At 34.7% G+C, this 27,725-nt stretch overlaps 1 protein-coding gene across 12 annotated transcripts in view; it reads right to left on the bottom strand.

Annotated features, from left to right (window-relative positions):
* The window catches only part of DMD (dystrophin), a 1,153,352-nt gene that overhangs the window by 558,931 nt on the left and 566,696 nt on the right, over window positions 1–27,725 (bottom strand). For all 12 annotated transcript variants that reach the window (XM_090124095.1, XM_090124041.1, XM_031599265.2 and 9 more), the window contains 2 exons: window positions 21,617–21,811; window positions 14,066–14,238 (listed from right to left, as the gene is read on the bottom strand). In XM_090124095.1, the coding sequence (XP_089980221.1) occupies window positions 14,066–14,238; window positions 21,617–21,811 (368 nt within the window). The remainder of the gene's footprint in view (window positions 1–14,065; window positions 14,239–21,616; window positions 21,812–27,725) is intronic.

The following is a 27,725-nucleotide window of genomic DNA, read 5'->3' as shown; positions in this document are numbered from 1 at the left end:
ATATGAGATTACACTAGGAGGTACTATGAGGTACACTAGGTAAGGTACTTAAGGTACTTTACACGTTTTTTATTTTTATTTTTATTTTCATTTATTTATTTATTTTAAGTTTCCTAGTTTTGCAAATGAAACACTTGACAATTGCATCAAATTTCTTCTCTCATATGAAAACCCAGAAGCAAAAAAAAGAGAAAGAGGGAATAGCACATACCACCCTTTGCATGCCAATTACTTATTCTTCAAAAAATATATATACTTATTTTATTTTATTTTTTTTAATGAAAAATTTGTGCACAATACAGGATCTGAGGCTGGAAATGATATGTATAGAGGTTCACCACACATCATTGGTGGATTTATGGTATAGACAACGGGAACAGCACTCACAAATAAGCCTATATCTGGCTACATTTCCATCCCAGGGCTCAAAGTCCCTTAACATTTTTCCATGCTAGCTCCTTGTAAGTATCTTTGGTAGAAGTCCCTCTTATGTCTGGCAGAACTTTGAATGCTCCTTTGCATTAGTAAGTAATCGGATCTTGCTTGACCACTTAGCAATTTGTATTCTTGCTTGGCTCTTTAGCAACTCGCTGGGGAAAGAAATTACAGGATGGGTTGTCAGGCTTCCAGCAGAACTTCATTCACTACTATCAGGATTTTCCTCACCCCCAGCGCTGAGGGCTTTCTTTCTCAATCTCATGATTTAAAAAGATCTTAGGCAGGAAAACCAGGGAAGAAATAACAGCAAACTTATTATGTTCCTGAACTGGAAAGTTCCCATTTCATATCCTGTTCTGACACTTAGAAGAATTTTGTTGTCTGGAAGAAAAGAGAATCTCTCCTACTTATGCATTTCCATGAGAGAAAATTCAAATCCCTTAGCAAAGAGATCCTGCTTCAAGATAAGTCAGATGTATCACAGGAGGTGAGTGGCCCCTCATGCCTGAGGATGGAGAGAATTCCTACTTGTCAGATTTGTCCAGCCAATAACCTATGGTTACATTTAGGATTAATTATGCTTGTAGGGTACTTCCGAGGCAGGAACCTCAGAAGCAAGGCTTTCCCTGCTATAGAGTGTAGGCAGCATCAGCTCACAGGATGCTCAGGAAACTGACCGAACGATTGTGCATCAGGATTGGAAAGAAGGAGAAAAAAACATAGTTTAGCGGGCGCTATCATTGTGCCAGAGGATTTAAAGATAGTAAAAAGAATAGTTGATCTGTTTAGTGCACTGCAGGGACAAAGACACTCTCACAGTTATTAGAGGAATTTATTTCTAGTCTTGCAGGCTCCCACAGTGTCTACTAAAAAGTATCAGTACAGAAATGCAGGGATATTTGCTCCTTTCTGTTACTGGCAAACTGCAGTGCTTGCCATTAATCACCCTGACGATACGGAAATGCAACACTGTGCTGCTACATATTTCTGTGTCTTCTGTTTTTTCACTGATCTACCACATTGTCAAATGCTGCAGTTGACAACACAGATAAACCATACAGTTGCTCGCAGTGCAAACTGAAAGAAGAAAGATGCTTAAAGGAATCATAATTAAAGTGTGATTGAGCTTGGGGTATCTGTGTTGGAGCTTTACATTTCCTAACTTCCTTTTCTTGCTATTAGAATAATGGCTTCTAAAAATAATATTATGACAGCCAGTTTGCTTAGTAAAATCAGGAATACTTTGTTCCATGATATTTGGATGTGAATGAAAAACGCCAAGCCTCCCTCTTCTTTTTCTCCCATTTATATTCTGAAATCTAATGTAAAATAATAATAAGATAGGAGAGCTTAAAGTCAGGAGAGAAAGACTCCTCCAGCAAGCAGCGCCCGTTACATTCCCGTAGAACACAAAGTCCCGGGAACACCAGAGGAAAAGGACTGCGTTTTTTCAGATCTACGCCTCACCCCAGCTTCCCAGCCCGTCGGAGGGCTCCTCGCACACTGACAAGAGGAGAGAAGCCGTCGGGAGGAGGCGAATGACGCGCCGCTTCGGCGACGCAGCGCTGAACGCTCGGCCACTCTTATGGCGCCACCTTGCGGGGACGCGAGGGGAAGGGTCTCTCACCAGACACGGAAACGCGTCTTGAGTGTCCCGCAGCACCAGGACCTAATGCTCGGATTCCGAATATGTACGGCTCGGGAAGAGTTAGTCGTACTTAAACTTATAAGAGAGCACAGTCTGGTATTGAAATACTTAAATATTTTAAAATCATCTTCATCGTTGATGACTTTTGAAGGACTTCTTGATGCCAATAGAAAACTCTTCCTGTTTGGCAAAGAATTCTGTTGGAATTATTCTTACTAGTACAAAGAAAGAAATGCCACTGTTGTGCCTTAAGTGCTCTAGTAATTCATATAAAACTTCTATTAAACAATTGATGTTCCAGCTAAAATTATCAATACTTCAAAATTAAACATTTTTCCAACCTAAGACTCTAAACTATTAAGCTCTTGAGCTAATGGGTTCAAATTTTCTAATTTTTTATTTTTCATAGAGACACCTGCATTTTGGCATTAAATTATGAGATAAGTTATGAAACCTGCGTGATGAAATACCAAGTACACAAATCCTAGAATTCATTAAAATGAGCTGGTTTTATTATAGTAAACTATTGAAAAAAAGGTTTTTTTTTTTTTTTTTTTTTTTTTAAACCTCTTAACAAGAGAAATGTAAGCATGTCCTTCAACTTTGGGGAGTATGTAGCACAAATTATTAATTTTATGGCTGTTAAAATAATATTATGAACCTTCTTCAGCTACAGCTTTAATTATCTTTTCCTTTTTAGGAACTATGCTTCAGAGAAAACATGCAACTCTTGATAGTCAATTTTGTTCTTTACTGCTTTCTCATTTTGTTTTGGCAAAACTTCTAAAACAGAGTGATTAGTTTTATACAACAACACACACAGAGATAGGTGTATATATTTATAACTATGCACATTCTTACAGGTAGGAAAGAAATTTATGGCTAAGAGAAGCAGTCTTACAGCCAGACATAGCACCTTACATTAAGAGGTAATAAAAACAGTAGAAGGTGTCCCTTTCTTGAATGCTGATGAAGGAACATGAAATGTTTTGGAATAGTATCAGTTAGAGCTGCCAATACAGAGCTGGCATGCTTTAAAAAGTTTGAGTAAAATGATGAGGGGCAAGAAGCCTTGGAAGACTCTGTTAAAACCTTAGGGGTTTGATTTTCTGTAGCACTTTTGAAACATTTAGAAGTTCTGAGAAATTGAGATTTGCTAAATAGAGTGGGCAGATACCTCAGGACCACAAAACAATAACCTCTAATTATTATCTACTCCAAAGGTCCATATCAAGCAGGTTCCAGACATTTATCTGGAAGGTTCCCTGCAGTCACTGAGTATGACTCCAGATATCTTATAAAAGGTATAGTAATATCACTAGATCTTTATTTCTCTGCAAAATTTTCCACTGGCTGCACTATTTGCTATCATGTCAAAACAGCATTGAGTATGTCGTTGTTGTGACTTTGTTTTTTTGTTCCCTCCCTCAAGTATGACAGGTGAAGGAGAACAATAACTAGGCAATTTGGTATCTCTGACAAAGTATTTAAAAGTCTGCCTGCCATTGTGAGACAGTTTGCAGAGTGAACGAACAGATGAATTTATACATAACCTCAGAAAAAGCAAAGCAACCATATTTCACAGGAATTCAATATTAGGAATGGCTTTGAGTTACTTTTGTTGTTTTGTTTTTTTAAGTTTCAATATTTGTTCCTTCTAATTGTGAAATTAGTAAAATATGCAAAGATCTATCTTACCTCAATTACTTATAAACATCTCAAAGTAAAATATGATGAACAGCAAAACTTAAAAACTCTGCAGATTACTTCACATTATTTGCTGCCTACTGTCATTTCCATACTGGGACACAATAAAACAGTTCATTGAAAGGAAGAAGCAAATGACAGGCTAGAACAGTAAGATTGTAATCTTACTGAAGTATTAATACCTCAAACCTGAACTACTCAGTATCAGAAAGCCATTGCTGACTACTGTGCATCCCAAACCCCCACATGATCCAATTCTTAAGCAATTGTTCCTTTGTTTTTCTTCCCTAATGCTTTTTCCCTTCCCCCCCCTCCAAGCAGCAGCAGCCAGGCTTCCCAGGGGTGCATAGTAGAAGAATAAGCAACAACATCAGACAAAGCAAAATGAGACGTTCAGAAAAGATGTAAGGAAAAAAGATTCACCATAAGGACTGTCAAAATGTGGAACAGGCTCACAAGAGGTTATACAGTCTAAGACCTGCCTGGTCAAAGCCCCAAGCAACCTTTTAGACCACACTGACCCTGCTATGCCCAGGATATTAAACTGAATGACCTTCTAAGGCTCTTTCCAAACTGAATTAGTGTGCGATTCCATGACATTAAGGGAATTAAAGTCCCCTAGATGTCACCACAGCTAAATCTTACGTAACATTTTAATGAGTACCTCAATACTAAGAAGCAGGGACTAATCACAGAGTTCCCAGAAGTGATTCTAGTGACTTTCATTATGACTAACAGACTAAGCATTTTATTTGCTTTTAAATAAACACATACACCTTTTATTAGTATGTTTTCTATTTTTAAGCTAAGGAAATGAGACTTGTGATCATGCTGTCCATCACTTGTCTTCAACATTAAGTATGCTAGTTTCTTCAGCCAATTTTAGCCAAATCTTTCAGGAAGGTGCCAGACTCAAAGGTAACTGTGCTCTTTCAGGTTTTTGGAAAAAATCACATACTGGGGAGAAGAATGAACCTCCCCTTCTCTGGAAAAAACAAGCAGAGAGTCACTGTAGTCCATTTTGTTTTTCATCTGTATTCCAGCCAGTCAGTTAATATATACGTTAACCCAAAATACAGGTATGTTTTTCTCATTTTGAGAAATGTGAATTTGTTATTGTTTTCAAACCTTGGGACCCACTTCTTGTTAATTATGCTGCTGTCATATAATACTTGAAGACAAAAGATCATCTGCTCAGAATCTTATACTATCTTATACTATCACCATGTTGTTCTAATAGATAGGAAATTGCCTCGTGGTCTTAATGAAGTAATTACTAAAACACAATTTTCCAGAGGGATCCATGCGTAATTATAGAGAATAAAAAAGTAACAGTCAGCCTAATTTTATTTTAGTATAACTTTGGAAAGAATGTTTTCAAGCCCATGCTACAAACAAATCTATCTTCTACTGGAAAAGCAAATAGATACTTAAGATAATTACAGATCAGATGAAATATCTTAAAATTCAAGTCTAATCTAGAAGAAAATAATATATTCCAGGAAGTGACAGAGAATATTAGAAAGAACTACTTCCAGAGGTTCAACCATATAGTTCCTTCAAAATAACAACAAGCAGAATATAGACATTTTGCTTACTTTTGGAGAAAATACCTGGAATGCTTCACTTTAAGGAAGAAGTTATTTTCCTATCATAAATAAAACAGAACTGTCTGTGAATTCCCAAATAAATAAAAGGCTAAGTCAAGTGTATAGATTACAAATTTTCCTGGAACAGAGACAACTCAGCAATCTGCAGCATATATAGCACTATAAAAATCAATGCAAACACATTTTGTTCTGGTCAGTTCTTCTGGATCAAACCAGAAATGTTTTGTGAATTCTATTCAACACCTCATACAATGACTGGCCCTTGAAATCTGAAATCTGATTAACTGCACTGAGTTTCTGAAGGCCACCAGGATGGAAGGTCAAACTTCCTAGATCTTCAAACTATCATTACTAAGGTTGATGACTAACACAGAATCTCTGCTTTCTATTGAGACCACTCCTCTGACTCTTTGAAATATAGGAGCATGTACAAAACACTGAACAAAAAAGAAACTCAAACTGCCTCGGAAGAAGAAAGCGAAAATGATATTTATCAGATGACAGCTACAATGAAAACACAACTGAGAAACAGTAGACTGTGACAAAAATTGTCTAAAACAGAAAACTCTAACTTGAGTTCAGTTACAGATGTTAAAAGACAGCTCCCTCTACTGTCAAAAAATGCTTTTTCAAAAAGAGCTTGAAGGTGGTTGTACACTGCACCATGGCAACAAAAGAGCAGTAATTCTTTAAGAAGTATCAAGGGAATTCTGCAAAGGAGCTCACTTTAGAACATCTGCTGCATTGAACAGAACAACAGCTCTTACAATATCATTCCTCCTTCAGTGCACAATTGACCAAATATTCAACCAGCTAAAGATCACCTGTACATCTCAATCTAATGAATCAATAACAGTGAAAGTGTACCTTAAGTGCCCGCATTTACAGAAAGTAATAGAAGTCATCAGAAGTAAGACATCAGTCCTGAGGATATATACTGCACCTCTCTTAGGTTATGCTTACACAGGTGGATGTAGCTAAGAATGAATGAGCTTGTCAGTGGTCTGAGAAAGCTGGATATAAATCAGGGGTATCTGCACTAACATAGTATTGTCCCTAAAGCAAGTATATCCTGTCTGTTAGCTCATGACACTAAATAGAATGTCATATTATTTTTGGTATCTGACACGAAAGCTTAAGACAGTTTATATCCAGACAACTCAGTCTATTTGCTTCTGGCCATATTTGTCTTCATGCATATTTGCATTCACTCTAGCTCTGAAGCTCACACATTCGTGACTAAGCCGTAACATTTCTAAGACTTTTCAGAGAAGTGCTTTGTTTTAGTCTGTACAGCAGAAAAAGCCACCACAATGATTTTTGTATGAATGTAATGCATTTTTGTCACTCAGCCTTTTACAGTAAAGTATGCTAAGTTATGCTAATTGTCAGGCTTAGGGGCGGCTGACTTAAACATTCAGAATATTTTCTCAGCTGAAACACTTCATGGACAGAATAAACACAAGCTATTTCAGATGAGATAATCAGACCTGCTTAAAAAAAGGAATTCTGAATTATTTGTTTTCCTCTTCATTCTACTTCATAAATACCTTATATTCCCATTTCAAGCCCTGTCTGCATTAAGTTCTAAAACAATCTGTATGACAGAGATTTAAAAAACACATCTTTCTTTCCAAAAACTGAAGTATTATTTTTCACTATTTAGTATTCACTATTTAAACCTTAACAGATAAATTTAAATCTTACTTGTAGCTATTCCATTTAGAAGAGGGTTTTATATACACTGATTCATGAAAACTGGCATTTAAATAGGTACATATAAAAGGAAAAAGCATTTTTAATCTTATGCTGTAAATTAGATCTTTGTAGTTACAATCTAGACAACAAAAATATTCCCATATATTTTTCTACATTAAAGTATTGGTACAAAACCATGTCTAGACTTCCCATAATAAAAGCATGTATACATTATGCCTGTTTCTTATACAGCCTTTTATACCTATTTGCAAATAATTAAGGAACCAGTGAAATCTACCAATATGTTATCTTGATGGTGTGATAGTGGGGGGGGTGGGAAGTGGTACATCTGTTGCATTGATTAGATTCTAAGTCAACTGCCAAGCACTTCTATCAAGTAAGTGTAGTATGGTAATAAATTAACTACTGCTGTCTGAAAGGATCAAATATTATAAGCTGCTTCCATTTTATTCTCTTTTGAAACCTACCTAAACCATCTGTATTGCATGAAAGTGAGCAAAAAAGCCTACTTCACATATAACTAAGGTGCGGTGGCTATTTTCAGATTTGCATTTGAAAGGAAATCTCTCACTGAGGATGAAATAATCTGTCCTGGTTTTACCTCTCATCTTGAATTCAGAATCGAGGGTAAGCCTAACAACAAGACTTACAACCTCAAGAGAAATACAATGAGCATATAAGCTCTCTTAAATAAGGCAGCTTCCACTAGTACTGTATTTCTCTTAGTATGCCTCAACTTCAAGAAGTTGCAGTCCTCCCCATACCAAAATAAAGCCAGTTTGCACTCCTGTTTGTTATTCATATTATCAGAGGTAAGGAAGGAACAAAGAAATGCTGACTGGGCTTGGTGAAAGAGATCTATAGCAATTTTTTATTTTTATTTTTATTTTTTTAAACATGTAAATGGGAACTCAGATGGAGATTAAGGCCTAGAACGTAGCTTTAAAGCTGCATTTTAGTGAGAAATCCATGCAAGATCGGCACAGGATGGATGAGAATAGACCCTTTGATAGTAAGAGCTTGAGGCTATGCAAGTTGTCTTTGGACATCTAGATGTTTCTAGAAAGCTATATTCAAAAGCAAGGGGTTTTTCTTAACGCGTAAACTTGTATGCCTTTCCACTCATCAGTTGCTTGTGGATATTACTCTAAGATTTTATGTCATATGCTAAAAAGAGAGTCAGATAGTGAATAGGTCCTCTGGTCTTAATTCAGATTTCTTAGCACCCTATCCATACATTTTCAACTAAAAGAACACAAAGGTTGGATCTGATTCAGATACCACAGATTAACAAGTTTGAGGTTTATCAGTGGTTGGTTCTGTATGTATACAGAACACATGCAGGTTACCTTACAATGGAAAAATTGTGACGTTCTCCATACGTCGTTTTTCTATCTTGTTCCAAGCATCAGATTATCACTTAACTCAACAGCATTTATCAGTAATTTTAACACGTGCTGTGTATTAGAAATCTGTCTACAAAATAGTTATTTTTCTGCCAATTAATAGAATTTTATGCATAATAAATGATTTTCCTTAGGTCTTACCCAGTTATTGTAGTTATCAACAACTAATTGTTAAGACAACCCACAAATAGTTGCTAATAGCATTGTTGGTAAAAGAAAAAAAAATAAATCTTCATCTGAACAGTCTTTTAAGAGTGTTCTTATAAGAGTTCTTTACTGTTTAATTTTTGTACTATAAAAGTTATTAGCTGTCTGACACTGTCATCAAGTCATAACCCTTTTTTGCACTACTATTAGAGATTTGGGATCTTCTCCTGGTCAGAACAGGACAACTTGCTCTAAGTATCCCTGTTTGAGCAGAGGAGTTGGAACAGATGACCTCCAGAGGTCCCTTCCAACCTCAACTGTTCTGTGATCATTACTCCAAAGCTACTAAAACTACCTATTTTTGAGATAACAAAGATTGACATTTGACTCTTTTCAGAATTAGAAATGCTTTGTAAAGATATCTGGTATCAACTTTCCTATACTGTCTCAAAACATTTTAATTAGATTTCATATTAATTAGATGAGCATTTGTCAAGGCTCTAATGTATGCCTTGGAAAATATTTCTTTAAGACATGAAGATGACAGAAGTTAGTTTACTTCACACTAATAAGAGATCTTTTAGGACTGTAAGAAGGAAAACAGTCTAAAAATATTTAAGGTCTCCAGTATGGGTAAAATCATTTCATTTTTAAATTAAAAACTTTCAAGAATTTATCCTTTTCTTCCCCGTTTGCTTTGACCTCAAATAGAGATATCCTATAATTCTAAACCTACAGCTATAGGATAATTTAAAACTATTATACTGTACTTGAACTTGATTGATCCAATGATGTTAGAAATACTTTTAAAGACCATGTGCTGCTGTTGAAAGAAACAAGACTGCGGCATAAACATGCTGAGAACACAGTGTCCTGAAAAGTGTTCTCCACAAGGATTAAGTTGATAAGATACTATGTAGACAATCATATAAAAATATGTTTTCTAATATAGATTTCATAGAATGGCCTGGGTTGAAAAGGACCTCAGAGATCATCTAGTTTCAACCCCCCTGCCATTGGCAAAGTTGCCAGCCACTAGACCAGGCTGCCCAGAGCCACATCCAGCCTGGATTTATAAATACTAATAGCTTGTTGTTATCTACAGGAACCTGGTGTTGCTTCTTAAATTTTCATAATTAATTCAAAAAACACCCTAAGGCCGCAACAAAAAAAAAGAGGGAGATTGTAGTTAAATTCTGGTACAGGGATAAGAAACCCATAGCATCTAAATGGTTAATCTCCTTGACACTTTCACATACATCTACTCCACAACACTTTAACTGTTTTGTTAAAACCCAACAACTGAAGAAGGCAACACTGAAATTTAGCGTTGTGAAGGAACAGGTTGAAGTTAGAAATGAAACAGCTAGGGTGTATGGGAATTGCTGAATCACAGCCTGAACCTCTGATTGATCATCTGAGGTGAGCAATGAGTCAGCCACCGGAGCACAGGTGAAGGCAATTTGATTATACATAGGGTCATAACAGATTATCATTGATTATAAATAGGGTCATAATGGACAAATCGTGGCAGTACTGCAGTGCACTCAGAAAACAAAAAGCAAAGAAACAAATTAACAAATTCCACTTGGTGTCACCCCATACATCTGTCACAAGCACAACTACCTATGTTCTGAAATTAATTTGTAAAAAGAAAATCCACTCACCTCCTGTTAAAAAAAAAAAAAAAAAAAAAAACAACAACACAACAGACCTAGGCAGTACTCAAAACATTAGTCTGTCGAAAACTTGTTCTGATGAGTTTGTACTTTTTCTTTCAAGTATTTCCTGTTAACTTACGGAAAGTACAGTATGAACACTTACTCAATTACAGGGAATACACAGTGGCACACTCAGTGACAGTGTGAAACAACTTAGAAAACAACAAGGTTTTCAACAACTGTAGAAGAACTGGATTTGTGAGCATAAACACTCAAATATCTTTACAATGGATTTCTGTGGAATTGCAGTGTGATCCGCTGTAAAGAAAAATGAAAATATAATTTGATTTCTTATAAGGAACACACTATAAAGTTAAGTGTGAAATAGCTGGATGTAAATTGGAACTTCTGGATGTTGTGTTGAGGGACAACGTTTAGTGAGAACAATTGGTGATGGGTAAATCATCACAGGTTGATCCTGTGGGTATTTTCCAACCTTCTATGATTCTATTGTGTGAAATGTATTTTACACAAAAGGGAGATTTCCAGAATACACTAGCAAAGTGTTCAGGTAAGTTTCAAATATTTCAATGCTATCTACAATTACTAATTACTGAACAAAATGCTGGAAGAGTAATATCTGAAAATAAAGACAGAAGCATATTTCCTTGCATGAAAATCCTGTGTTTTTTGGAGAAGGTAAATAAAACTAATGCAAATAACATAAGCAATCACTCCATCCCTTTTTTCTCTGCCAAATAGACAATCTGCAGCTTAATAAGAATTCCTAAGGCTTTTACTAACATGCAAGATAGCAATGTAGCACCTTTCTTTCTATTCCACTAAATCTCACACCTGATTAAGATGTGTCCACTTTTCCACAAAGTAATGACTGCAAGTTCCTCAGAATTGACCTTAGCCTTTTTTTCAAATGTTTGTATAGAGTATCTGTGATTTCCAGGTAGTACACGAAGACCTACAGAAGCCATTTTCAGTTCTGTCTATACCTCATATAGAAATTTTACCAAAAAGAAAACAGCTGTATAGTAACATTTTTTCCTCAGACAGACCTATTCAACATCACTATCAAATGAATTTAAATATTAGATTATAAAACAAGAAAGTAGGAATTTCTTTCCTTAAATGATATAGCGGTGCTAACACAACAGTATAAATAACTGAATTTCTCCTTCTGGGTCTGACGCCAGGATGTTCTGGGTGGCCAACGCCAGCCTCTATTGCTGTAAACTTCAGAAATGAGCATATTCCTTACTGTATTTCATTAAGAGCAGGCATTTCACCTCCAGTAATGTCTTTTAGAGCAACAACTATTTATAAAACACAAACTAAAAATAAGTATTCAATATGAGTGTTTCTATTGATTTCTATGAGATTTAGGGGAAGTTATCTGCTAGTACCTGAGAGGGTAAGGGAAAGTGTTCTACATTACCGCAATTACAGTGATAACTGACTTGGAAATTACTTAATTACTTCAGTTCTATAACAGTTCTTTGATTTCCTGAAGCCAATATTCATAAATGAACAAATAGTGGTGGCAATTTTCTTCCTAGACTCGTTCAAACATGGAATGTATATTTCCCTTACACGCACTCCTGTAACAGCAAGACAGCACTCCAGTAAAACTTCCAGGACTGTCCTAAAAGATCATCATCAGTAATGCAGCTCAAAAACAGCTTCATCCACATCTCAATGGAAGATTTACACTGATAGTTTAATCCCTTACAGACACAAAATGCTAGAAGCAAAATGCTGAAGGCAGTATTGTCTTCCTTCATCTCCTCCCAAGCATTCATGTGCAGCCCAAATGCACCTCACAAAACCGCAGAAGCTACAGGGACCATCCCAGAGTTCAAACAAAACCAAGTGAACAGTGACACAGTAATACTGACACTACAAACGCGAGATTTAAAAGAAAGAAGGTCTGTGATTCTGGGCAGCAGCCAAGCTTATCATCACCCTGAGTTGGTGCCAGTCATCCTAAAAGAGGATGACACCCCCAGGCAAACTCAGACTGGAAAGAAAGCGACACTTCATAGTTCTCTAATGCCTTTATCTGATGGCTTCAAAATACCTGACAAATACTAACTCATTTCACTGCAGAATATTTTCTGCTGCTGGCTAAATAGCACTGTAGTCTAAACAAAGGACAACTGCTAGCATTGGTGGACCAAGCTTTCAGCCAACAGCACTTCTTCAGTGGAAAAAAAAAAAAAAAAAAACACATATGGGAAGATCTTAAGATTTCTCAGAGACTGGTCTTTCAAGTACTGAGACCAAAATCAACAACTTCGGCCAAAGCCACCTCTGGAAAAAGCACAACACTAAACATCCTGCTTTTGCCATCTGTGCGAGAAGCTGAGCTCCAGACTCCACTTCTGACTTCTTCAGAATTTCTGTGCATGGCATCATGCTGAACAAAGGAATATTTCTTACCACACTAGAACTGAGCTTATTATTGAAAAGGTGATATTCATGTTAGAATCTCAAAATTTTGAGACAAAACAGAGGTGACTTGAAGATTACTGAATCACATTTTGGCCACGATTCTTTTTGTCTCTTCTCTTTTTAAGCTTCACTCTCTCTCGGTAGCAACCTAAATCAAAGCCACTGAATGGCTGACAGCTGTAAGATCATGCCTCTACAGATTTGCAGTGACAGCTGTAGACCAATACTCATGTGTCCTTTGTTTAAAAAGGTTATCAAGGTTTGGACTGTAAGACAAGATCAGCACAGTCTTAGTCTACATGAAGTATTTTTATTTCTTCTGGTCATCGCTTACAGGGTTGGATTCATATCCTTACCTACCGTACTGTGCAATAATTATCAATACCATAATTAAAGTTGATATTCTACTAAATTTCAAGTCACTCTCTTCCAGAGTAGCATGTCAAATGTTTTCTCTCTTCTTTTTTTTTTTTTTTTTTTTTTTTTTTTTTTTTTAAATAGCAAGTTACTTGGAAGTATGTCTGAAGTGCTAACCTTGTGAAATTCCTACATATTCTTACATACACAAGAAGCATTTTCAGTATCAGATTAATAGTTTACATTCTCAGAATTGTCAAGGACTTTTCTGTGGTAATTCAATAAATATTTCAAACATTGATTTTTATTTAAGCTAAACTTATTTGTTAACTATTAAACAACATACTAAGATAAATAAAGTAGTAAGTACCACGTGTAGGAGATAGTTTTATTTATTATCCTTTTAACACCCTTCTATATTTTTTCCCTCATTGCCTTGCCTTACTGTATAATGACTAATATACAAAGAGACTTGAAAAATGACGCTGCATTTAGAGCTGCTAACAATATTAACCATGTACCTTAGGCATACAGTTAGAATTGCTCCTACAACTAGTAAATGCCCTACAATTAGAAGGGATTTTACTCAGTTAAATCCATCACAGGTTAATATTTCTATAGTAGTTGTGCTGGGTATAGGTATAACAGATAAAGGTACAATATTTGTAGTGACACAAACACAAATGCAATACCATCCCAGGTTTTGGACCGATACCAAGTGACAGTTGGTCAACAATTTTACAAAAATACTTAAATTGCAATTTCCTAAAAATTTTCTATGCTTAGTTAGAAGAAAGTATAGTTTACAGCTTTAAAAGACATTTCTGCATAAGGAAGAGTATCACCAACAATAAACCAAATGCCAACAGATGTCTTCAGAAATAAGAACTTTTAAAGTTTACTTACGCCTGTCGGTCCCGGTACATCTTGTTAACTTTCTCCCACTGGGAATTAAGCTGAGTCAGCTTTTCTTGTATATTTGCTGTTTCCCTTGGTGTAGCGCTCTGCAAAGCCGGTGTCTTCTTGCTGTGAATAATGTCTATATGACCCTGGAGTCTCCCCAGGCGATCTTTAATGTTCTGTAACACCAAGATTTTTTAAAAGAAAAACAAGATATCAGCTGTAAAAAAAAACACTGTCCATAAGCAAAAGACAAACAGGAAAAAAATAAGTTAAACAACAGCCTAGATAGTGATAACGTTTTAGAATACAACCAGGTAATAATGACTGAATACCCATTCTTTCTTTGAAGACATAATTAACTACAGATGAGAAAGGTAATGGCTGTAGGGGAAGCAAAGCTCTGTTTATTTAGTTAGTCATTAATTCCCCTATGCCAAGGAAACAACTGTTCTAACCCCATTTATTCTTACAGAAAACAGAACAAGGTGCCACCTTATAGGGTCATGTTTGAGAAAGTTCTTCCATTATTTGACATTTAGGGTCCTCTCTTATAACAGCCTGAGCACATATTACATAGATACTAAATTTACAGGATGAGAAAGATGCTCATTGGATATCAGTCCTTTTTGGGACACTGACAACTCAGCACCTGTCTTTCTTCGCTTGCCCTTTATGCCTAGAAATGCTCAGTTCTTTGTGTTTTAGAGAAATACAAAGTAGTTAATAGTATCTTTGCCTAACTGCAGTCTATAAAAAAAAATAAAGAAAAAAAACAGATTTACTCCAGGCCTTGAAATATTGAAAACATGTGAATGAATTTAAATATTCACCCTTAGTCAATAGCCACTAATTATGCAACTACTAATGCATTCAGGCTCATCACTGAATTATGCAGATTCTCTTATTTTTTTCTAAAAAGCAATATGTAAATATACCATATACGAAGGAGGCAGGGTTGAGTTTAAGTTAAATCCTTCAGAAGCATTTGAATGACCAAATTTGCTGGAAAACCCAGTGCTGAGCAAAAATATCATAAACTGCATGCTGACTTCACTAAAGAAATCTTTAAAAGCAACAAAAAGTCATTAGCAGGGACTTTCTCCTTGTAAATCTGCATTTACAAGCTAATTAAACCCTTAAACCAAGGAGTTCATGATACATTTCAGTCTACCATCCAAACACGCACAGTTTAGCACTGCTCTCATTTTCTTCTTTACCAGGAAGAAGACACAAATGTATTTTGGATCAGTTGAAAACCACGAGGTACATAAGCTTGCCTTTCAGACTCACATTATGAATACTAAAACCAGAGAAATAAGTACTGGTATTTAAGGCACGTTTCTCCTCTCAAACAACTAACTTGTTCAGCTGTAATGTTTTTACAGTACTACAGTCCTCATAATAGACAACATGTATATTTAACTAGCTCAATGTTCTTTTGCTCACCTACTCTGAAGGACAAGCAACCCATTTATACATTAATACAGTAAAATAGAGTTAAAATAGAGGTTTGATCCTGCAATCTCTTGCTGACTGGAACATCCTGAACTATACAAGCTGGAGTCCAGAGCATATTATTGTCACAGAGGAAAAATGGTCAATTTTGTAATAGGCCAATTTGTTTCTCTTTTTAATGTTTTTACAGCTAGAAACTTACAATTAAAATACTTTCAAGAGGTCCTTATATCTCCTATCATAAAGAGGATATCAATCACAGATTGTAACATTGTAAGCGTTACTTAAATTTCTGGTACAGGAATTAAGTCATGGACCAAGAAATCTATTTCACTGCACACACTTCAGTATTTACATATATACACACACCCCCCCCTATAATTTCTATATACACCCATATATTTATATGTTTAGAACATTGCTTATGTATAAATCTAGTTACATATAAAACTATATATACATGTTTCACACTTCAAATTTATAGATAATTCACATATATTTATATATTTACAATGTTCTAAGTAAGCATTTCGCAAAAAAACAAAACAAAACCAAACAAATAGAAATAATAATAATAATAATAATAATAATAAAACACCTTTAAGATCCCATTTACTGAAGATGTGGCGAAGTTTTGGAATATTTACATGACCTGACTTTTCACTTCCCTCTATTACACAGCTCAGAAACCATACCTTGGAGCAAACACCAGCAAAAACGGCCTGTGGAGAATACTGAGGTTCTGTAATTGTACTGTGTATGTATAATATGCTCATTGCTGGGAATCTATGGGAAACCTTAGCAAACTGAGGTGCTAAGCTTTATTAAAAATTATGAAAACAATGACTTGGCAGAGAAATCTTAAAATCAGGCATTGATTTCATTGTGATAGTACTAAGCATAAACAACACAAATGCAAGCGTGCAAATTTCATGGCCATAGGAAATTATGCTTAATAACAGTATATCTAGCAATACTTTTTGGTTAAACATGTAAAGCAATGCTGTGTCGGTTTTCCTGTTTGTTTTCACAATCCATGTTTCCCAGAATGGAATAAATCCATTTACTGAAATATATACAACTGAAACAGCATTTATACACTTCAGAATTGTAAGTGGTAAATCTCAAAATGTTCACAATGAGATGCCAATGGAGTGGCATGTAATTTATAAGGCAGATCTTAGCTATTGTTTAGAGCAGAGCTGTTACAGAGAAATAAAGGTAGTACAGTTGACCTTCTATAGAAGAAATCCACAACTGAATGGCATAGGATCGAAGAAAAGAAATGAGATAATGTGCATTTGTGTCTGTACAAACATAAGCATTTCATACATGTACTCCATCCATAGTTCATTTTCAAGAGAATAGCTCCAAGCAGTTAGCTATCACAAATGCCTTGGCAGACTCTGTAACATGTTTAACAGAAATGCACAAGGCTTTAATTTTTAAGAAAAAAAATGATTATATAGAAAATCATTAGCAGCTAGAGTGACAGTAGCCTTTGGGGAATGATCCATCTCATTGCTCTCAAAAACAGAAATCTGAGCGATAGGGACTTGAAATTCAGTTCGTTTTCACAACTCAGAATTTGCCTTTATTTGACAGGTAAATATTATGTTTGCAAATCGTACAAGTAGTAGGCTTCCTATAATTCATCGTATTTTTGTACTAACACGAGAACCATTAACAGAACAGTTGTTAGTAATCAAGATTAACTAGAAAAATTCCAGGAATTACTTTTAATTTTAAAATCTCTATACGCTACAACTTACAATATCTGATATGGGTATTATTGCTTTAATAGAATATATTGAAAGAAGATTATGGCGGTATTCTGGATGTCATAATCACTGAAGTGTAATGCTTAGAGTAAATACTCCATAAATCCCAAATAAGCCACTTTAGAAGTCTCTGCACAAAAGAAGTTCCCTCTCAGTAGATGAAGGGTAATAACTACCACACAAAGGTAGAAGAATAGGAATTTATATATATAAATATCAGCATTAGAATATCTATATTTAAGGAAGTAGAGCAACAAACAACTCATTTTTTAAGTCTAAGTAAAGAGTTGCCTGGAAATGCATAAAAGAATGAACCAGAACTATTACAAAGATCATGCAAAGAGTTACATACATAAGAATCCTCTTTCCCAAAGAACCAGATGTCTTTCCATATTAAAACTGTTATATAGTTGAAGAATACTATAGCTAAACGTAGAATCATATTTTATAGTGGTCCCACTAAAATTAGGATTTAAAAAGAAACAAACAAACAAAAAAAAAAAACCACAACAGCCTGATTAATATGAGCTTTACTGCAAATTTGCAGCATTAACTATGTAGAGTAAGTAGCCTCAGAAAATAAGAGTTTTGATTTCACAGTTCATGTAATTTTTCAGTGAGCAGACATGAGTACACTGCGACTATAACACCAATTCTTAACACAAAAATCTACTAAAGACTTCCTCACACACAACTATAAACACTAATACAATGACTTAAATCCTAATAGGCAGTGTCATGTTACCCACTCACTCCTGCTACGTTTTCATAAGCAGAAATACGTTTAACTCTCGAGTCGATAAGTTATTTTATTTCAGAATGTGCATATCATACTAAATAATCCAGAGTTTCAACAAGATACATAGCTGACATGAGATAACCAGCACATAGGGAACCTCTTGTGCAATAGGAGCAATATAACTTGGCTTTCTAAAACAAGATTAATTTCAATATATGCAAAGTTAAAAATTTTACTTTCAAGAAGCATTTGGAAAATTCTAGTGCCAGCAATGATTAGCTGAACTCTTTGAACTACAAGGATATGAAAGTATCCTTGCACATGGTCACACAATTAAAGCCATTGTAATTACAACAAAAGCTACATAGGGAACTCAGAGATTACAAACGCAGAACAAGGAGGAAATTCCAGAAACTTGCTGTACCATGATGGAAAGCACAGCAGTGACAGCAGAGCAGCAAGGCCTCAGGCTGCAGCAAATGAGAACTTGCTCAAACGCAACTGCCACAGACACAGAAATAAAGAAAAGAAGCTACCTACCTTCAGAAGGCCTCAGGTACCTCCACTAAGATACCTTTGCCTCCACTGCCAACCCTTAAATGAGGTCTGTGAGGGGGTGGATCCTGGCTCCACCCCTTCTGGTTACTCAGGTGCACTGTATGCAGCTGAGCTCCCCTGGGTTGGCCCTGCCTTCCCACCAGGTGCTAAATCACTGGTTCAGGCCCTGACTTAGCGTTTCTGTTACAGTTGTATTGTAAAACAATAAATTTAGCATCTGAAGTGAAATGAAACAAGTCACCACCAATAGTGGGCAAAAGTACCATAATGTTTCTGCTTGTAACAAAATTTGCCCTATTGAGAGTATCTCATTATGTTCAATTTTTTAATCCTTCAATCTATGAACTGAGATTTCCCACATGACCAGGTGGAGCTCCATCTTTGACAGAACAGTAATATTCAAACTATTTTTAAAATAGTGTATATTCAGTGGTGAACAAGTATGTATTAGGACATACATAACAGAACTTTTAATAGGGTAATAGAAATACTGCAATCCCTGATTTTATGAGATAGAAAGACCTGGTTTCTCTGTTCCTACCACTTATTCAAACTTTCAGTAAAGAGAATGTTCCTAGAAGCTGGTGTGTGTGGGCTTACTAAATGTGCCAAATAATAATAATAATAACAACAACAACAATTTACTAAATATTAGAAGTAATATAACTTTTGGAACCACATACACATATTCCTTTTTTTTTTTTTTTTTAATTTTACATCCCTTGATATAAAAAAGTGACTATTAGAACTATCTTTGCAATTAATAAAAGCATGTTTTTCATTTCTATTTGATATTTATCATACTGGATCATAGGATTAACTAGATTGATTTCAAGCAATCAGATTTAAGTCTTAATACACACATTTACTTTGGAGAAAAACATTCAAAGTGGTTAACACTGAAATATTTTTGTAAATAAACTTATTTTTCCTTCTAAGGATTAACTGAAATGGATCATTTATGAATGGGAGTAAAAAAGAAACCTTACAAACTCGGTTTTAAAACACAGAGCTATTCATGACAGCTTTGTAATTTGATTCATGCAAATCTGCCAGGGATAAAAATCAACCACAATTTAATTTCAAACCTTTCCCAACCAGCTGCTGAACAATTTATGCACTACTTTTCTATTTTTACGGCAGGATAATGACAATGATGAATGCTTTTACTTGGAAATAAATATTCATTAAGCAGGCTCAGATCAAAACTATACCCTTCCAAAAACCCACAAATGTGTAAGATCCATTTACCTCTTTTGAGAGATTCATTTGGAAGATGGAAATGTGCCCACAAATGCATCTCGTAACAATTTAATAGCTCAGTTAAATTAAACCTATGGCAATGCTTACTTCTAACCTCAGTAATCAATATTATTAAAGTCGGTGTCAACTCTAATAGCAGCAAACATACGTGGGTGAAGAACAGATTAGTTATGAATGTAAATCAGATAAAGATGGTCCAAATGTCAATAGGAAGTCAACTGCCAGTAAACTACTTGATCTAGGTCACTGTATTTCCAGCCCATCTAGTAATGAGCATAACGAGTTTACAGACATGGACAAACTGTTAGTTCATTAACTATGATTTACATGGTCTATGCCTTTTTTTTTTTTTCTTTTTTTTTTTTTTCTGTGCATAAGAGTCATTCTGCCAAGAGTGATTGTTTAGAATGAAGAATGACAATAACATTGGCACATTCCACGATCTAGAAATTACCTTAGTACAATCGATACTGAGAATCCCTTTGACCTACTAATACTAAATCACAAGAGGAAAAAAGGAGTAATCTGCTGTTTCTTCACACAGACTTATTGTCAGTTATTCTCTTGTTCCAATACTTTAGTCTTGTGCTTCCCTGGACAAACTATACTCGTAGGAAATGTAAAACATTAATTTTTAAGAGCTAATAAGCATATCTGTGTCTGCATATTTATACATATATATACACAAACACAGATGCCGTACATGTATACATAAAAGTATCTATGCAAGAACTACAAATGGGCTTCTTGAGGGCACTTCAGATCTCCTTGCCAGAGCCCTTATTTCGATTCTCCCACAAAACTTATTTCACCTGAATGACTGCAGACAGATTTTAGCTTCTTAGGGCTCAAGTTTCTTTTGGTTAAAAACTTTCTTTCCCCAAATGATCACAAAAATAATGGAAATGTGGTCTTTATGCGTTGATGGCAATTTGAAATTGCTGTATTATATACAATAGTTAAGCATAATTTTTTACAAAGGTTTACTCACAAACACTATTCTGCAGAAGCAGATAACTCATTCAGCTACTTAGCCTTACAACTTTAATCTTGTTCTCTTACTAAGTCATTCTGTATTGAAAAAATCCTCCAATTTCAAGGAATTTCACCCTTATAAGCAATAAAGAAACTGGACCATAATATTTAAAGCTACATTAGCAGTTCTGAATTAGACTTCTCGTAACTATATTAGCTACCTATTGGACAGCATTTTTTGTATAGTAAACTAAACTACAACAGTTGCATAGGATATATCTCCAATCAGACTTAAAGCTTTCATAGTCCAATATGCAATGGAACAGCTACTTGATTTTTTTTTTTTTTTTTGTTAATTTCTTTTTAATCTGTCACACTAAAATAATGCTGTCCAAGATCATGTGAGGAGAGGCTTTAAGTACTTACTAATTCATTCAAAATAAAAACACACAAAGCAAACTTTAACCAGGACTCTGCAATTGTAAATACAGAACTGCCTCTCTCCATTCTTTCTCCCACTGCTCCATTCAGGGTTATGCTGTGCAGATACCTTAATGCTTTTGCTTTTCTTACGAATCTGGGTGATACAGATAAAAAGATATGAAACCATCAGTGCTCTTACATTTCATAGCAGTGTGTGTTCATATCTGAAGATCCATATACGCACAAATCACAGAGGGGTTGAGTACTTACAAAAATGTGTGAGAGTGAACACAGGCTGCCAATAAAAAGCAGCCCCAAAACCATGAAACATAATATTATAAAGAAAGCATTCCATCTTACCTTGAGACATTCTTCTTGTTTCAAGAGATCCTCACAGTCCTTAGCCTGCAGAACAGGAGAATTAAGGCGTTCTTCTACTTCAGACAAGGCTTGCAGAAGCTGAAGGATCTCTGCCAGGTATGTAGAAGGCACATAAGTGGTTTCCACAGTCATACTTTCAGTCATCACAAAAGTTGTATCTTCGCGAACTGTTTGCTAGTACAGATATACAAGAGAATGTTTCCTTTAGTTTCTCACCTCTACACAAATCTATACTTCATTGCAATTTCCAGTTCCTAGAACCAATTAATTTTTTTTTTAGAAGGCCAAAAGCAGGAAATATTTGAGTTATTTTACGCAGATCACTCACGTTCCACACTAATTTGACTGAAATGGCAGACACTAAAATTGACCCATGGGGAAGTGTACAAACTTTTCTTCTCTTTTTCCAATGAAATGAAGATAGGAAATGCAAAAGTACTTTGAGATTATGAATTTACTGGGATTTTAGTGCAAACAATTTGATCTTAAAACTGTTAAATCTCTAAGAATGTCTCCTTCTTTATAGAAATTCCATGCATGCAAAGCCCAAAATACTGACATTTCAAGGTGTCAAATAAAATAACGACTTGCCTTACAGATACAATTTCTTAGGTTACATGCAACATAAAACAACTAGGTCAACTCGTACTTACAGTAACATACTAAAATCTCTCTCCTAAACCTCAGAAGTATAATTTGGAATATCATTATTTGAATCTTTAATGGATAAAATTCACAGAGGAACTCCCAGCAATACATTTCTTCAGCCTCTAAAGAGGTGTATTGATGGTAATTTGGACAAATATGAACTAGACATGCTATTCTGAAAGCACATGCATACACCAAGTGCAAGAGAGCCCTGAGTATTTTGTGTCAAAACAGAGTGTTGATCTGTAAGTCTTGGAAAGATATTGACATATTAGGTGACAAAAAGGTAACACATTAAATTCTCCGTATTTCTGATTTGATGTGTTTGTAGACCATTAAAAAACAAAACAAAACAAAAACAACAACAACAACAAACCGAAAAGTGTGCTTGACACTTCATTTAACTGAACTCCAAATAGATGTATAGATGTTCACCTGTACGTCATTTAGAAATATATATACATATATATATACACACACACACACACACACTCACATATATATATATATATATACACATATATATAAACTTTTATTTGATAAGCATAGGACACTATTTGCTTATTTTAACACAGCACACTGGATTCTTAGTGTGGCAGCACAAATTCACTGAGCTTGGTCATTGCCTTCTCAAAAAACACAAACTACTTACTGAAGACCTCAAATAAATGTTACAAGCAATTGTTGGTTAATATTCAAAAATCTCATTACTTAGTTGCTCCAGATTTTGGAGCACTATCTGTGAATGACAATGCATCTGTGGTTCTGGAGAGAACAGCATCAATAGTAAAGGAAAACAAAACCAAACACTATTTCCGACACAGTACCTCAGCAAGGTGTCTCATTTTAATTGATCTATTTTCCATATCCATCTTTTCATGATTTCTCCCCTCCATTATTTGTCTTAGCCATTTGGTTCTTCAGTTTTCTTTAAAAAGTCTTAAAATATGCATACACACATTTGAGTAGCTGTATGCATATTACAAATAAAATGCATGACGTTATGTCTAGATTTGTATTATTCTGCTGTATTTCCTATGCAAATTTAATTGCTTTGTTTATACTCTTTTAACAAAAATGACTTTCTCAGGACATCTGCTAACACTGAAAACTCTTACTGCCATCATATCACTACTATAATTTTTATTATATAAAATAAATTGTTTAAAAAATTGGTCCATTCCCCTCCCCATATGTTTCATGAATCACGCTCTGCAAAAATAAGTTTACCCCAGTTAACCCAAAGAAAAAATCTCTCTGTGTTGATTAGATAATGGGAGATCCTCAATAAGCCACTGAGCCATGCAACAGTATATTTCCATTCCTCAAGACTGTGCTGAGACACTTCTACATACTATGAAGAACTACATCTTCACTAAATAAATAAATAAATAAATAAAAACAGCTTTTCCCTATTCAATAGAGAAGACAGATGATTGATATTCAAGTGAGGGGTATGAGTTTGTTCACTCGAAATAAGGTTACAGGAACACATGAAATGACACACACAAGATAGTTAAATTCTGACACTTTATTATTCTCCTTTTCTAACCTGAATTTAGTCAAATAACTATGTATATATAGAGTATACACATAATAACTGTTTACATAAAATAGAATCTGTGCTTTCTTACTCTAAAAAAAAAAAAAAAAAAAAAAAAAAAAAAAAAAAAAAAAAACCCTGAAATCAGACAAAAATGAAATAGAAATTTGATGTGTGATCACTTAGTAGGCACTTACGTGCCTAATTAGTTACAGTAATGCCAAAATATCCACCCATTTGCTACAAATGAGTGATAGAAGAGTACTCTTCCAGGCAAAATTTACTAAAATTTGAAGGCAGGGCTGAAATTGGTATGATCTATATGGTTTACTCATCCCTCAAAGTATGTGTAATATTTAATGCCCATCAATTCTTGTGAGCTGCACAGAGCCACAATTTTATTATACTTAATAAGAATACTTTATTTATTTATATTAAAAGTTAAGCTGTAAGTTTCTACAACCAAATAAATATATGGATGAATTACATTGTGAAAGAAGTCCACCAGAACCCATCCCCATATTTCGCAATACTATTTCATACTTTAATTCTAAACAGAAGCAATCCAAATGAATTAGTCTCTGAATAAATAAATGAGTCTGAAATGTGCTAAAACTGCAGAAGTGGGTTTTTCAAGACACTGCAGGAATTTCTTTCTTGACTTCATTGATAGTAGGATGACAGAGCTTAAGGCATCTTGCACAAAGGAATGGAGAATAGGCATTCACAAAATTGATCATTTTAATCAGCAAAGAAAGATATTTTTGTTTTGTTTCTTCCACAGTGTGCTAGAATTATCACAAAGACACAATGAGCACAGTCCTTCCCTACATTCTGGGCAAGCATCTTTACCAGAAATGTACACATGAAACTGAATAACATACTAGCACTGTAAGAAGTAAAACCAAAAAGAAGGAGATGGTGGGAGCTGTGACCCACAGCTTTTAGAAATAATACCAATTCATTAAATATATATGCCACTTCTAATGGAAAAATGATGAATGAGAAGCAAAATTAGTTAAGAATTTACAAAAATTAAAACTAAGACAAAATAAGAACACTGAAGTTTTATAATGTTTGAAGAATTTTCTGAATACACAATGAACAAAGTGGCAAAAATACATTAGATAACTATTTGAAAATACCTGAAAATATTGAAATATATATATTTTGAAAATAATATATAATACAAATTAATGATGGAGAAAATGGTGGTATTTTCTGTCAGTATTTCTGTAGAATATGTGTTTATTGCTATCATTGTTATCCATAGAATAAGCTGAATTTTCTTCCCTGTAATTGCATATTTTTAATTAAGAGAGAGAATATGTTCATAAATGTGACTTTACATACATACATGTAATAAACAGCTAAGTTCTACAAGGTAAAACACAAAGTTAAGAAATACCTCCACGAATTCCCCCTCACGGAGAAGACCAATACACAAAACAAATAAATAAAATCAAACCTACATGAGTAATGCAGTTTTGCCTACAAATTTCCCCACAAAACAAGTATCTGAAATTATTATTCCCAACTTTTACAACAGTATCATCTAATACTGTCACAGATAACAAACATTGGAGGATGCCGTACCTGTCTGTTTGTCTACCCACCTATCTATATTTTACCTATCCCAGTATATTTATTTCCTTTCCTCCTGCAAACAGAATGATCCCAATATCACTGCAAGAGTCTACAGCCCCAAAAACCCCACCTGTTTTGCACTTATAACTGCAGTTGACAACTCGACAACTGTTCTGTTTTTGGTGTCACTATAGACACTCAAACTAATAGCAAGTTGAACGTGCTATTGCTTTATGTTAATAATTTCATACAACAGAATATGTAGGAGGAGTGCAGCAGCTAACTACTGTACCATGACACTACTCCTTCAGCATCCTGAAGAAAAGTTAAGGAAAAAACAATGAAACACATGCTTCCTCCTGATGTGAACTAATGCTTGAGAAAGTATTCTTTACAATCAGCTGTAAGATAAGATGAGAGTGCAAAAAGAATGCAAAAAGTCATCTCCAAGGAATAAATGTAGATGCAAAAATACAAAAATATGAAGCTATAGTTAGCACCATAGTTAGAACCAATATATTAGACACAATTAAAAATGCAAAAGCCTGATCAAGTGCTGTCAGAGATCAATAACATCACTTTCAAGAACATATGTTTATGTGCATAAGTATTTATATACTTTTTGCTAAGCCAACTGTGAGAGATTATATCAGATAACGTTCAGAAAGATAAATTCTGTATCTTCACTGTTGCTAGCACATCTTACCTGTGTGTATACATTTAAAAAGTAGATCAAAATGATGCAAAGAATATGCAAATACTACTATAAAATTGGATGCCCCCATTCAATCACAAACAAGTTATCATCTATCAGTACAAGCAGATGCCTGCCTTTCAATTACACAGAAACTTTAATTCTCACTGCAGCTGTAAAAATGTACAAAATGCTTATGTAATTCCATAAAGGAAAGGTCTTAAAAAGTGTATGGTAACACTGAGATGTATTAAATATATATATATACATTTTTTAGGAATCACATTTTTAAGTAAGATTGTAACAATTATTTTCTCATGTGATTTTTCTGTTCATGCTTATTGTCCAGAAAGGCCTGCACACTGGAAAACATAAAAACATATGTCTTTCGATGACTTTATCTGACTGAGTGACTTAGACTTTAAATGGATGCTTATGAAACATGTTTCTTCCTTTACTTCAGAATGACATTCTGAAGGGAAATGAACTCAGAGGAAGGAATTTCAACATAAGGGCAAATCACCTCTTTATTGACACTCCCAACATTGAAATGTGACAGAATTTCGTTTTTGAAAAATACTATGTTCATACAAAAACTAATTCCTTCGGAATCTTCTTCTTCATAGGAGGATTCAAAGCAAAGCAAAGTCAAGAACTCCAAATCAAAACTTTAGACTGATATCAGAAATATCTGTGCAGTAACTAGGCATCATTTTGCCCCCTCCTCATTCAATCAGTTAAGAGGTCTATATTCAGTTAGCATAGAAATTCATTCTTGGACAGAGTGTGCTTTAGGTCTTCATGACAGTACAGGCACGCATACTGGCTAAGAAATGCTGATTTATGGTTTTCATTCCATGAGTTACAGATAAAATTATTAAAAAATAACTATTCTTCACAATAACATTAATTTGAAGAAAAAAAAGAAAAATCAGATTTTTTTACATAGAATAGCAATAAAAAATTGTAGGATTTAATTTTGAAAACCATCAATTAACAGACATAGACCAGTGCAAACTTACTGTCTTTACTGCTGACTTCAGGTCTTGAATGAACTGCTGAGGTTTTTTCCTAAAGAAAAACCTCTTGCTCTGTTTTTTTTAGGCTTCAGTTTTGAGACATCTCCCCAAAAGTCTGGTAGTTATGCCACTGCCTGATATGCTTTATATGGTGGACTGGATAAATATGTGTAGTTGCTTGGCTCAAAGACTGGGATAAATTTTTACTCTACCCCCATTTCTTCTTTCTTTTTTTCCTTGAATGCATTATTTTCACATTGAAATGACAAAAAGAGATAAAAGTTATACTGATTAACTTCAAACATTTGACTTGAATTGTATTGGTGCTATTCATAGTTGAATTTTTTTTTTTAATTATTATTATTATTTTTATTATTTTTTTTTTTTAAGGACATAAATATATGTAACTTGAAAACTACATCAAGGCTTTCCGATGCTACAGCCAATCCTTAGGATTCTGCACCCCCTCAGGCCTTCAGAGCCTACACGATGTAAAATACCCTGGATGAAGAGGTAAATGGTTTTTGCAATCCCTTTTCCTTGTCCAGCCGCTTAGCAGGGATTTTATTTTATTTTGGCTTAGATAACTATGTCATG

Source organism: Phasianus colchicus, chromosome 1 (genome assembly GCF_987193195.1).
Source record: "Phasianus colchicus chromosome 1, bPhaCol1.hap1.1, whole genome shotgun sequence".
Lineage (NCBI taxonomy): Eukaryota > Metazoa > Chordata > Aves > Galliformes > Phasianidae > Phasianus > Phasianus colchicus.
This window is presented reverse-complemented; position numbering and strand designations above follow the sequence as displayed.